Source organism: Rhinoderma darwinii, chromosome 7 (assembly GCF_050947455.1).
Source record: "Rhinoderma darwinii isolate aRhiDar2 chromosome 7, aRhiDar2.hap1, whole genome shotgun sequence".
In the NCBI taxonomy this organism is placed as follows: domain Eukaryota; kingdom Metazoa; phylum Chordata; class Amphibia; order Anura; family Rhinodermatidae; genus Rhinoderma; species Rhinoderma darwinii.
The window spans coordinates 70,699,516-70,712,709 of NC_134693.1; the positions used below are offsets into that span (position 1 = coordinate 70,699,516).

The following is a 13,194-nucleotide window of genomic DNA, read 5'->3' on the forward strand; positions in this document are numbered from 1 at the left end:
CTGTGTGGCACTACCTACAGGGGGGGGCTGTGTGGCACTACCTACAGGGGGGGGGCTGTGTGGCACTACCTACAGGGGGGGGGCTGTGTGGCACTACCTACAGGGGGGGGCTGTGTGGCACTACCTACAGGGGGGGGCTGTGTGGCACTACCTACAGGGGGGGGCTGTGTGGCACTACCTACAGGGGGGGGCTGTGTGGCACTACCTACAGGGGGGGGCTGTGTGGCACTACCTACAGGGGGGGGCTGTGTGGCACTACCTACAGGGGGGGGCTGTGTGGCACTACCTACAGGGGGGGGCTGTGTGGCACTACCTACAGGGGGGGCTGTGTGGCACTACCTACAGGGGGGGGGCTGTGTGGCACTACCTACAGGGGGGGGGCTGTGTGGCACTACCTACAGGGGGGGGGCTGTGTGGCACTACCTACAGGGGGGGGGCTGTGTGGCACTACCTACAGGGGGGGGGCTGTGTGGCACTACCTACAGGGGGGGGCTGTGTGGCACTACCTACAGGGGGGGGCTGTGTGGCACTACCTACAGGGGGGGGCTGTGTGGCACTACCTACAGGGGGGGGCTGTGTGGCACTACCTACAGGGGGGGGCTGTGTGGCACTACCTACAGGGGGGGGCTGTGTGGCACTACCTACAGGGGGGGGCTGTGTGGCACTACCTACAGGGGGGGGCTGTGTGGCACTACCTACAGGGGGGGGCTGTGTGGCACTACCTACAGGGGGGGGCTGTGTGGCACTACCTACAGGGGGGGGCTGTGTGGCACTACCTACAGGGGGGGGCTGTGTGGCACTACCTACAGGGGGGGGCTGTGTGGCACTACCTACAGGGGGGGGCTGTGTGGCACTACCTACAGGGGGGGGCTGTGTGGCACTACCTACAGGGGGGGGCTGTGTGGCACTACCTACAGGGGGGGGCTGTGTGGCACTACCTACAGGGGGGGGCTGTGTGGCACTACCTACAGGGGGGGGGCTGTGTGGCACTACCTACAGGGGGGGGCTGTGTGGCACTACCTACAGGGGGGGGCTGTGTGGCACTACCTACAGGGGGGGGCTGTGTGGCACTACCTACAGGGGGGGGCTGTGTGGCACTACCTACAGGGGGGGGCTGTGTGGCACTACCTACAGGGGGGGGCTGTGTGGCACTACCTACAGGGGGGGGCTGTGTGGCACTACCTACAGGGGGGGGCTGTGTGGCACTACCTACAGGGGGGGGCTGTGTGGCACTACCTACAGGGGGGGGCTGTGTGGCACTACCTACAGGGGGGGGCTGTGTGGCACTACCTACAGGGGGGGGCTGTGTGGCACTACCTACAGGGGGGGGCTGTGTGGCACTACCTACAGGGGGGGGCTGTGTGGCACTACCTACAGGGGGGGGCTGTGTGGCACTACCTACAGGGGGGGGCTGTGTGGCACTACCTACAGGGGGGGGCTGTGTGGCACTACCTACAGGGGGGGGCTGTGTGGCACTACCTACAGGGGGGGGCTGTGTGGCACTACCTACAGGGGGGGGCTGTGTGGCACTACCTACAGGGGGGGGCTGTGTGGCACTACCTACAGGGGGGGGCTGTGTGGCACTACCTACAGGGGGGGGGCTGTGTGGCACTACCTACAGGGGGGGGCTGTGTGGCACCACCTACAGGGGGGGGCTGTGTGGCACCACCTACAGGGGGGGCTGTGTGGCACCACCTACAGGGGGGGCTGTGTGGCACCACCTACAGGGGGGGCTGTGTGGCACCACCTACAGGGGGGGCTGTGTGGCACTACCTACAGGGGGGGCTGTGTGGCACTACCTACAGGGGGGGCTGTGTGGCACTACCTACAGGGGGGGCTGTGTGGCACTACCTACAGGGGGGGCTGTGTGGCACTACCTACAGGGGGGGCTGTGTGGCACTACCTACAGGGGGGGCTGTGTGGCACTACCTACAGGGGGGGCTGTGTGGCACTACCTACAGGGGGGGCTGTGTGGCACTACCTACAGGGGGGGCTGTGTGGCACTACCTACAGGGGGGGCTGTGTGGCACTACCTACAGGGGGGGCTGTGTGGCACTACCTACAGGGGGGGCTGTGTGGCACTACCTACAGGGGGGGCTGTGTGGCACTACCTACAGGGGGGGCTGTGTGGCACTACCTACAGGGGGGGCTGTGTGGCACTACCTACAGGGGGGGCTGTGTGGCACTACCTACAGGGGGGGCTGTGTGGCACTACCTACAGGGGGGGCTGTGTGGCACTACCTACAGGGGGGGCTGTGTGGCACTACCTACAGGGGGGGCTGTGTGGCACTACCTACAGGGGGGGCTGTGTGGCACTACCTACAGGGGGGGCTGTGTGGCACTACCTACAGGGGGGGCTGTGTGGCACTACCTACAGGGGGGGGGCTGTGTGGAATTACCTACAGGGGGGGGGCTGTGTGGAACTACCTACAGGGGGGGGCTGTGTGGAATTACCTACAGGGGGGGGCTGTGTGGAATTACCTACAGGGGGGGGCTGTGTGGAATTACCTACAGGGGGGGGCTGTGTGGAATTACCTACAGGGGGGGGCTGTGTGGAATTACCTACAGGGGGGGGCTGTGTGGAATTACTTACAGGGGGGGGCTGTGTGGAATTACCTACAGGGGGGGGCTGTGTGGAATTACCTACAGGGGGGGGCTGTGTGGAATTACCTACAGGGGGGGGCTGTGTGGAATTACCTACAGGGGGGGGCTGTGTGGAATTACCTACAGGGGGGGGCTGTGTGGAATTACCTACAGGGGGGGGCTGTGTGGAATTACCTACAGGGGGGGGCTGTGTGGAATTACCTACAGGGGGGGGCTGTGTGGAATTACCTACAGGGGGGGGCTGTGTGGAATTACCTACAGGGGGGGCTGTGTGGAATTACCTACAGGGGGGGGCTGTGTGGAATTACCTACAGGGGGGGGCTGTGTGGAATTACCTACAGGGGGGGGCTGTGTGGAATTACCTACAGGGGGGGGTTGTGTGGAATTACCTACAGGGGGGGGCTGTGTGGAATTACCTACAGGGGGGGGCTGTGTGGAATTACCTACAGGGGGGGGCTGTGTGGAATTACCTACAGGGGGGGGCTGTGTGGAATTACCTACAGGGGGGGGCTGTGTGGAATTACCTACAGGGGGGGGCTGTGTGGAATTACCTACAGGGGGGGGCTGTGTGGAATTACCTACAGGGGGGGCTGTGTGGAATTACCTACAGGGGGGGGCTGTGTGGAATTACCTACAGGGGGGGGCTGTGTGGAATTACCTACAGGGGGGGGCTGTGTGGAATTACCTACAGGGGGGGGCTGTGTGGAATTACCTACAGGGGGGGGGCTGTGTGGAATTACCTACAGGGGGGGGGCTGTGTGGAATTACCTACAGGGGGGGGGGCTGTGTGGAATTACCTACAGGGGGGGGGCTGTGTGGAATTACCTACAGGGGGGGGCTGTGTGGAATTACCTACAGGGGGGGGGCTGTGTGGAATTACCTACAGGGGGGGGGCTGTGTGGAATTACCTACAGGGGGGGGGCTGTGTGGAATTACCTACAGGGGGGGGGCTGTGTGGAATTACCTACAGGGGGGGGCTGTGTGGAATTACCTACAGGGGGGGGGCTGTGTGGAATTACCTACAGGGGGGGGGCTGTGTGGAATTACCTACAGGGGGGGGGCTGTGTGGAATTACCTACAGGGGGGGGGCTGTGTGGAATTACCTACAGGGGGGGGCTGTGTGGAATTACCTACAGGGGGGGGGCTGTGTGGAATTACCTACAGGGGGGCTGTGTGGAATTACCTACAGGGGGGCTGTGTGGAATTACCTACAGGGGGGCTGTGTGGAATTACCTACAGGGGGGCTGTGTGGAATTACCTACAGGGGGGCTGTGTGGAATTACCTACAGGGGGGCTGTGTGGAATTACCTACAGGGGGGCTGTGTGGAATTACCTACAGGGGGGCTGTGTGGAATTACCTACAGGGGGGCTGTGTGGAATTACCTACAGGGGGGCTGTGTGGAATTACCTACAGGGGGGCTGTGTGGAATTACCTACAGGGGGGCTGTGTGGAATTACCTACAGGGGGGCTGTGTGGAATTACCTACAGGGGGGCTGTGTGGAATTACCTACAGGGGGGCTGTGGCAGTATCTATAGAAGGTAGTGTGTGGCATTATCTACAGAGGGCAGTGTGTGGCAGAAAATTGACAAATGAAAAAAACGGGTGCAAAACGGGGTAAAAACGGAAGCATGGCCTGGAACGGAACAGATGCAAAACGGCCGAGAATACAGACCAAAACCGCCGTTTTTAATAGGCCGACACTCAGACCCTCTCTTGTGAGTAGAGCCTAAAGGTAGTAGATGACGCGCCGTGTCTTTACACAGTCAAAAGTGCTGTCTTAGCAAAGACACGGAGCGTCATCAATCACAGAACACGCCCCCTCCTCTGACAATCTCGGCGTCCACACCTTCTCATCCTTCCTTCTTCACACTTGTAGTTCCCGCAGTGTGTGTGTGTGTGTGTGTGTGTGTGTGTGTGTGTGTGTGTGTGTGTGTGTGTGTGTGTGTGTGTATATATATATATATATAAATAATTTTGTGTGTATGTATATGCGTGCGTGTGTGTATATAATTTGTATGTGTTTATATATATATACACATACACAAAATGTTATATATAAAAATATATGTAAATAGTGAGACACACTAAGGCCTCATGCACACGACCGTAGCCATGTGCACGGCCGTGATCTTCGGGTCGGCCTGCCCCGGAGTGTCTCCCGCGAGCCACCCGCAAATCGCGGGCCGTGCACATGGCACGGCACCTCGAGCCACCCGCGTCCATTATTTTCTATGAGCCTGGACCGCAGAGCACGGCCGTACTAAGAAATGTCTGTACTTTCCGCGGTCCAGGGTCATGCACGGACCTTGGAAACCACAGTCTTTTGCATGGGCCCATAGAAGTGAATGGGGCCGCAATTCTCTCGTGGATTTTCGGGGGAATTGTGCCCACAAAAGCACGTTCGTGTGTATGGGGCCTTACATACATTTATAGTAAATTATGTAAAAAAAAAGGAATGTTTTACCATTGTTTGGAGTAGTGTTTGCTTCACTGTAAGGCGCTGTTCACACAGAGTTATTTGCAGGCAGAAAATGCTGCCTCAAAATTTCGCTTGAATTTTCAGGCAGATTTTGATCTGCCTCCACGCCGTTTGCCACGATTTTCGCCCACGGGCATTGAGCGCAACGGGCAAAAACGCTGCGAAAAACGCTTTCTCTGCCTCCCATAGATGTCAGAGGGAGGTCAGAGGAGTAAACGCCCGAAGATAGGGCATGTCGCTTCTTTTTCCCTGAATGGCCACGGGCAAAAAACGTGGCAAACGGCGTGCAGGCAGGTCAAAATCTGCCTCCAAATTCAAGACAGAATCTTGATGCAGAATTTTCTGCCAGCAAAAAAACTCAGTGTAAACAGGGCCTAATACAGGATCTATTGGAACAGATCCAGCAGCAGGTGAGGTAAATGTGCTGACTGGATTGTGTGTACCAAGATGTCTGACTTAGGTGGAGTGGGCAGACTTAGGGCATGTTCACACGGCCTATTTTCGGGCCGTAAACTCCCGAAAAATCCGAAGCAGAACGCCTCCAAACATCTGCCCATTGATTTTAATGGGAAAACTGCGTTCTGTTCCGAAGGAGCGTTTTTTATGTGTTTTTTTACGCATAAAAAAAAAACGACTGCGAAAAAGAAGTGCAGGAAACCTCTTGAGACGTTTTTGGAGCCGTTTTCCATAGACTGTAGTGAAAAAAGCTCCAAAAAACGGACATAAAAAAAAACACAGCGAAAATCGCGATTTGCACAAAAAACGTCGGAAAATCAGGAGCTGTTTTCTCTTGAAAACGGCTCCGTATTTTGAGACGTCTTTGCCTGTGAACATACCCTGACATTTATCAGGCTGTGGAAGGGGCGGGGGAGGGAGACGGGTGCCTGGACTTGGATCAGGGATAGATGGAGACACAAAGGATAATGATGATGATTATTACTGTGTAAGGGCTTATTCAGACGAACGTGTAATACGTCCGTGCAACGCGCGTGATTTTCACGCGCTTTGCACGCAACTATATTAGTCTATGGGGCCGTGCAGACTGTCTGTGAGTTTCATGCAGCGTGTGTCCGCTGCGTAAAACTCACGACATGTCCGATATTTGGGTGTTGTTCGCGCATCACGCACCCATTGAAGTCAATGGGTGCGTGAAAATCACGCGCAGCACACGGAAGCACTTCCGTGGTACGCGCGTGATTCGCGGAACAGCAGTAAAAAGTATGAACATATAAACCGTGTCATAATGATGGCGGCTGCGCGAAAATCACACAGCCACGCATCATACGGGGCTGACACACGGAGCGGTTATGTACCTTTTGCGTGCATAAAACGACGCGTTTTTTGCGCAAGCAAAAGGCACACGCTCGTGTAATCCGGCCTCAGACAGTGTGCAGGGAGGGAGCGTCTGCCTGTTATTTGTAATTAGAGCAGGGAGAGACCTGTGACCATAGAGGGGCGTGGCAGTATGCAAATAGCTGGGGTGCTTTTGAGGAAGGGGGAGGCTGCAACTGTCTCCTCAGATGCAGCCGGGGATCATGGGTATAGTGGGTTACAAGACAGGAAACAGACAGCAAGGGATGTAAACAGACAGCAAGGGATGTAAACAGACAGCAAGGGATGTAAACAGACAGCAAGGGATGTAAACAGACAGCAAGGGATGTAAACAGACAGCAAGGGATGTAAACAGACAGAAAAAGCAGCAGTGATGATGGAAATCAAACAGAAACTGGTTAGAAGTTTAATAGGGGGTATTAGGGAAGGCAAATCAAGGCTGGGGGACATTTTTTAGAAAAATTTTTTTTCCTGGACAACCCCTTTAACCCCTTAATGACCGGGCCATTTTGCACGTTAACCCCTTCCCCCTGCTGGCATTCTGGGCCCTAATGTCCAAGCCATTTTTTAGATTTTTCCATTGTCACATTCGAAGAGCTGTAACTTTTTTATTTTTGCGTCGGCATAGCTGTATAAGGTCTTGTTTTTTGCGGGACGACTTGCAGTTTTTATTGGTACCATTTGAGAGTAGATGCGACTTTTTGATCACTTTCTATCACATTTTTTTTAAAGTCAGGATTAACAGAAAACAGCAATTTTTCCATTGTTTTTTATTTTATTTTTTACGGCGTTCACAGTGCGGATTAAATAATGTAACAGCTTTATAGTCGGGGTCGTTACGGACGCGGCGATACCAAATATGTGTCACTTTTTTGCTTTATTGTAGTTTTTTTTAATAGTAAAGCATTTTGTAAGGGGAAAAGCTGGGTTTTTCTTTTTTTTTTTTTCACTTTTTTTTTTTTATTAACTTTATTAAACTTTTTTTACTTTTTTACTAGTCCCACTAGGGGACTTCACTATCCTCCGATCGCTATTATAATACACTGCAATACTTTTGTATTGCAGTGTATTACTGCCTGTCCGTTTAAAACGGACAGGCATCTGCTAGGTCATGCCTGCGGCATGATCTAGCAGGCATTCGCTGCAGGCAGACCTGGGGGTCTTTATTAGACCCCCGGCTGCCATAGAAGACACAGACACTCGGCGATTTTATCGCCGGGTGTCAGTGAGATGAGAGGGAGCTCCCTCCCTCTCTCCAAAACCATTCAGATGCGGTGCTCGCTATTGTGCACCGCATCTGAAGGGTTAAACAGGTGAGATCGATACTAATATCGATCTCACCCGGCAGAGCAGGGACGCCCCCAGCCCTCAGCTGCTTCTGGCAGCTGAGAGCAGGGAGATTTCACGGCTCCCTGCTCTGTTTACTTTATTCTACAGCAGCGACGTAGTTTGGCGGCGCTCTAGAATAAAGCCCACTAATGACCGCCGTAAAAAGACGTATCGGCGGTCATTAAGGGGTTAATGACCAAGGATTATTTTTTGTTCTTTCATGGTCGCATTCCAAGAGTCGTAACTTTTTTTTTATTACGTCGACATAGCCGTATAAGGGCTTGTTTTTTGCGGGACGAGTTGTATTTTGTAATTGCACCATTTTTAGATGCTTATAACATATTGATTAACTTTTATTAAACTTTATTTTAGGAGAGAATTGAAAATAAGCAGCTATTCCAGCATTAATTTTCACGTTATAAATTTACGCCGTCTACTATGCAGCATAAATAACATGTTAACTTTATACTATGGGTCGGCACGATTACGGGGATACCAAATATGTAAAGGTTTTATATGTTTTCCTACGTTTGCACAATAAAAACCCTTTTAGAAAAAAATTACTTGTTTTTGCATCGCCGCATTCCAAGAGCCGTCATTTTTTTATTTTTCCGTCGATGTGGCCATATGTGGGCTTCATTTTTGCGGGCCAATGTGTAGTTTTCATTAGTACTATTTTGGGGTACATAGGACTTATAGATTAACTTTTATTTTATTTTTTATGGGCGAATGGGAGAAAAGAGAGAATTTTGCCGTTATTTTTTGCGTTTTTTTTGGACGCCGTTCATCCGGCGGTTTAATTAATGTGTTCATTTTATTGGTCAAGTTGTTACGATCGCGGGGATACCATATATGTGTATGTGTTATTTGTTTTGACACTTTTACTGAATAAAACCACTTTTTTGGGCAAAAAAAAGTAGTTTTATTTGATTTTGACTGTAATTATTATTATTTTTTTTTAAACAAACTTTATTTAACTGATTGACATTGTTTTTTTAAGTCCCACCAGGGGACTTCACTATGCGATGTGACGATCGCATATATAATGCTTTGGTATACTTAGTATACCAAAGCATTATTGCCTGTCGGTGTAAAACTGACAGGCAACCTGTTAGGCCATGCCTCCGGCATCGCCTAACAGGCAGTTGCGGAAGACAGACCTGGGGGTCTTTGTTAGACCCCCGGCTGTCATGGTAAACCCGACGGCGACCCGCGATTTTTTTGCGGGGGCGCCGATCGGGTGACAGAGGGACCTTTAATGTCAAACACATTAGATGCCGCTGTCACTATTGACAGCGGCATTTAATGGGTTAAACTGCCGGAATCGGAGCGCGCTTCGATTCCGGCAGTTGCAGCAGGAGCCAGGCTGTGTATAACAGCCGTGCTCCTGCCGCTGATCGCGTGGGTACACTGGCAGTACCCGCGCCATCACAGGACGGATATATCCGTCCTCCTGCGCGAACTAGCAGCTGCTGAGGACGGATATATCCGTCCTTCGGCGTTAAGGAGTTAAGGGGTTTAAAGTACTGATTTGTGACATATGAATGGAATGTAGGCGTGTCACACACAGGAACACAACCCACCTCGTGCTACGCAGGATGCATCGAAATAACGATACTACTGCGACACCGTGCACCCTCATACGGTTCAATACCATATTGAATGCATTTCGATACGAAGGCTTCGTTCACATCTGCGTCTGGGTTCCGTTTATGGGTTCTGTCGGACCTTCCTGTCAGGAGAACCCATGAATGGTAACCAAACGGAAACTATAGCTTTTCGTTTGCATTACCATTGATTTCAATGGTAACGCATCCGCTGCAAATGGTTTCAGTTTGTCATTGTTCCGTAAGGTTTCCTCTGTTGGCGGCGCTATCGATTCCGTTAAAACAACGGAAGCCTTACAGAAAGGTGACAAATGGAAACCATTTGCAACGGATGCGTTACCATTGAAATCATTGGTATTGCAGACGGAAAGCTATGGTTTCCGTTTGTGGGTTCCCCTGACGGAAGGGTCCGACGGAACCCATGAACAGAACCCTGACGCCGATGGAACGAAGCCTTAGTATTGTAATACATGAATGTAGTCAGAGCGGGGCTCCTGACAAGTGTGTGCGCGGTCAGCATGATGTGATGCGGCCGGTGGTGCACTAATGAGCGCCAACACTGGAAACAGAGAACATGGAGGGCGCACTGCAAAACAACCTCAAGTTGTCTTCAGTGCGGGCGCCGCCGCGCATTAGTGAATATCATGCTGACCGCGGGCACACTTGTCAGGAGCGGGGCAATGGCTGTATTACAGAGAAACCTGATCTCCGCCGATATTCCCTTGAACGCTACAATCAAAGCTGACCGAAGAACTCAAGGGGAAAATGAGAAGGGGGATGCCCCTTGGATTGCGTCACAGGGAGTCCATATATGGGCAAACAGCCCAGAGTCCATTGAAGGACCCCAGGCTGTCGGACCATATTTCTTGTTGTTAAGGCATACTTATGTCCTAACAACTGCCTGTGTACTGTCAGTACACAGGCTAATGCACTGGCATATAGATATATGACAGTACATTAAAGTTTAAAAATAATGTTAAGAAAACACAAATTTTTTACAATAAAGATTAAAATAAAAGTCCAAATACATAAAATATACACATTCGGTATTGTCACAACCGTAATAACCTGCACAACAAAATTGATAGCGTCATTTATGATGTGTACACTGTGAAAAAAAAAAAAACTGCTTTCTTTCACTTAATGTGAGGCACGAGGTGTTATGAATTTTATATTTCCATGTGCCCCCATTAATAGTAACTAACCCCATCATGTACCTCACACATTAACCCAATGTTGTCCATTAGGACTGTGAGAAACATGATGGGGTTTACTATTAATTTGCAGCACATGAAAATTAATCTCCCCCGTACCTCACATCAGAAAAGGAAGGACTTTTTTTTAATTATTATTGTTGGCAAAGTATCGTTTTGGTATCGAGAATCACAATACTGCACAAAGTATTTGTGTCGAAGTCCAAATTCTGGTATTGTGAGAACCCTACCCTGCATTACGTTTGTTTACAGAGACAGTCCCGGCAAATTACTGCCCTGGGACGTGTCCCGGCAACTGCCACATTTAATTGTACCTGCGTCCTCAGGATAAAATTGAATACTATGGCAGAGAAGGAAACTATCCGCTTCCTGCTCTGTCATTCACTCCTCCTGGAGCATAATCCCCAGCAAAGCTGTGGCCGGGGATTCCGGCGCTCCAGGAGGAGCCCGACTTCACCGTTCACATATGGACAGTGTCATCAGGGGTTCCCTCTAGGAGCGGAATCCCCAGCAACGCTCTGGCCGGGGCTTACACTCAAAAGGGAGCCCCTGACGTTACTGTCCATATAAGGACAGTGACGTCAGGGGCACCTCCTCCAGCAGAACCACAATCAGGCGGGGTGGCACAGTCTACAGGGGCTGGTGCGGCGCCAGCTACAAAAGGGGCAGGTGCTGCGCCAGCTACAGAGGGGGCTGGTGCTGCGCCAGCTACAGAGGGGGCTGGTGCTGCGCCAGCTACAGAGGGGGCTGGTGCTGCGCCAGCTACAGAGGGGGCTGGTGCGAAGCAGCAGCACAATCTACGCTGGTTTTTACACTACCAGTAGTGGTGATCACAGATCACCTGGCCCTAGTGATAAAGTGAGACATCACCTGCCTGTGTACAACTGGGTAACCAGAGAGATACTGGCCACCATAGTAGTCTGCCAAACTAGTGTAGAAATTGGTTTGTTTATATGCAGAAATTCTGGAAAGAAAGCCACACCCACATAAGCCACACCCACCAAAGACACCACACCCTCAGTGTCCCTTGAAAAAAAAAAATCTAAATAATATTAGCAACTACATAGTAGTTATATTAGCTCCTACTCAACTTACCGTATAGTAGACTTCCATACGTGCGATATCACTACATACTCATATCTTTGAATGATATATAGTATATGTATTATACTCCAAAACATAAAAACCAAACCACTAGTTAAACAGGCTTTCTAAAAATTGTTAAATAAAACAAAATGTGACACTGTTCTAGAAGTCGTTCTAAATTATCCCTCTACCCAATAGAAGAAACACAAGTTATGACAAACTGCACAGCTGAACTGCGACATAGCAAAAGAAGCGTCACATTTTTATACTCCAAAACCAACTTACCAAGAGAGTTGCAACGTTTAACACAGGCATCTTGTCAAACGGCTTAAGCGTTACAGTATTACATGCCATACCAACAGAAGAGATGCAAGATTCTAGTGAGCTAAAGGACCTTTGATGATGTCATGAGCATGTAATGCGTCACGTGCGTAGGAGGAGTTAGACTGATGCTAGATTCTAGTGAGCTAAAGGACCTTTGATGATGTCATGAGCATGTAATGCGTCACCTGTGTAGGAGGAGTTAGACTGATGCTAGATTCTCGTGAGCTAAAGGACCTTTGATGACGTCATGAGCATGTAATGAGTCACGTGTGTAGGAGGAGTCAGACTGATGCTAGATTCTAGTGAGCTAAGGGATAGTTGTTTATGTCATGTTCATGTAATGAGTCACGTATGTAGGAGTATTAGGCCAGAGTTTTTTGCAGGCAGAAAAATTCTGCCACAAAATTCCTTCTGGGATTTTGAGGCAGATTTTGAACTGCCTGTGCTTTTTTTTCTTGCTTTTTTTACACCCGCGGCAGTTGAAGCTAATGCAAGGATCGCGGGCGAAAAACGTTCAGAATCAAGAAAGAACATGCGGTTGTTACTTCCCGCGGGATGCCAACAACCCCCCCCGGAAAAGAACTCCTCTGCCTCCCATTGAATTTAATGCGGGCGATTTCATATTTTGGCGCGGATTCTGACACGGTTTCCGCATAAAAAACAGCTCCAAAAAACTCAGTATGAACTGATTCTTAAGCTATGTTCATACGGCAGAACATAGCCTTAGGCCTTATTCACACGAACGTGTGCGTTTTGCGCGCGCAAAAAAACGCTGCGTTTTTTGCGTGTTGCAGTTGCGTTTGTCTTCAGTATGTGCTGCGTGGCTGCGTGATTTTCACGCATATGCCATGCTTATGACACGCGGTTTTGACGTTTAGAAAAAGAAATGAAGGAAGTGCTTTTATTTTTCCCTTCATTTCTTTATCTACTGTTGCTAAGCGCTTCCATGTGCCGTGCGCGATTTTCACAAATCCATTGACTTCAATGGATGCATGATGCGCGAAAAAAAGCCAAGTATATGACATGTCGTGAGTTTTACGCAGCGGACATACGGTGCGTGAAAATCACGTACTGTCTGAACGGCCCCATTCGCTAACATAGGTCCGTGCGACACGCATGATTTCCACGCGCGTATCACGGACGTAATACACGTTTGTCTGAATAAGGCCTTAGTCCGACTTCACACGTTACGTAAAGTCTGCAGTTTTTCTGCAACG

At 50.7% G+C, this 13,194-nt stretch overlaps 1 protein-coding gene across 3 annotated transcripts in view; it reads right to left on the minus strand.

Annotated features, from left to right (window-relative positions):
• The window catches only part of CENPM (centromere protein M), a 158,366-nt gene extending 146,262 nt beyond the window's left edge, over positions 1-12,104 (minus strand). For 2 of the 3 annotated variants that reach the window (XM_075832276.1, XM_075832275.1), the window contains exon 1: positions 11,939-12,095. In XM_075832276.1, the coding sequence (XP_075688391.1) occupies positions 11,939-12,007 (69 nt within the window). In that variant the 5' untranslated portion in view covers positions 12,008-12,095. Of the gene's footprint in view, positions 1-11,938 lie in introns of all 3 variants that reach the window. The other variant, XR_012849847.1, reaches the window with a different exon arrangement.
• Between the last annotated feature and the right edge of the window lie 1,090 nt (positions 12,105-13,194).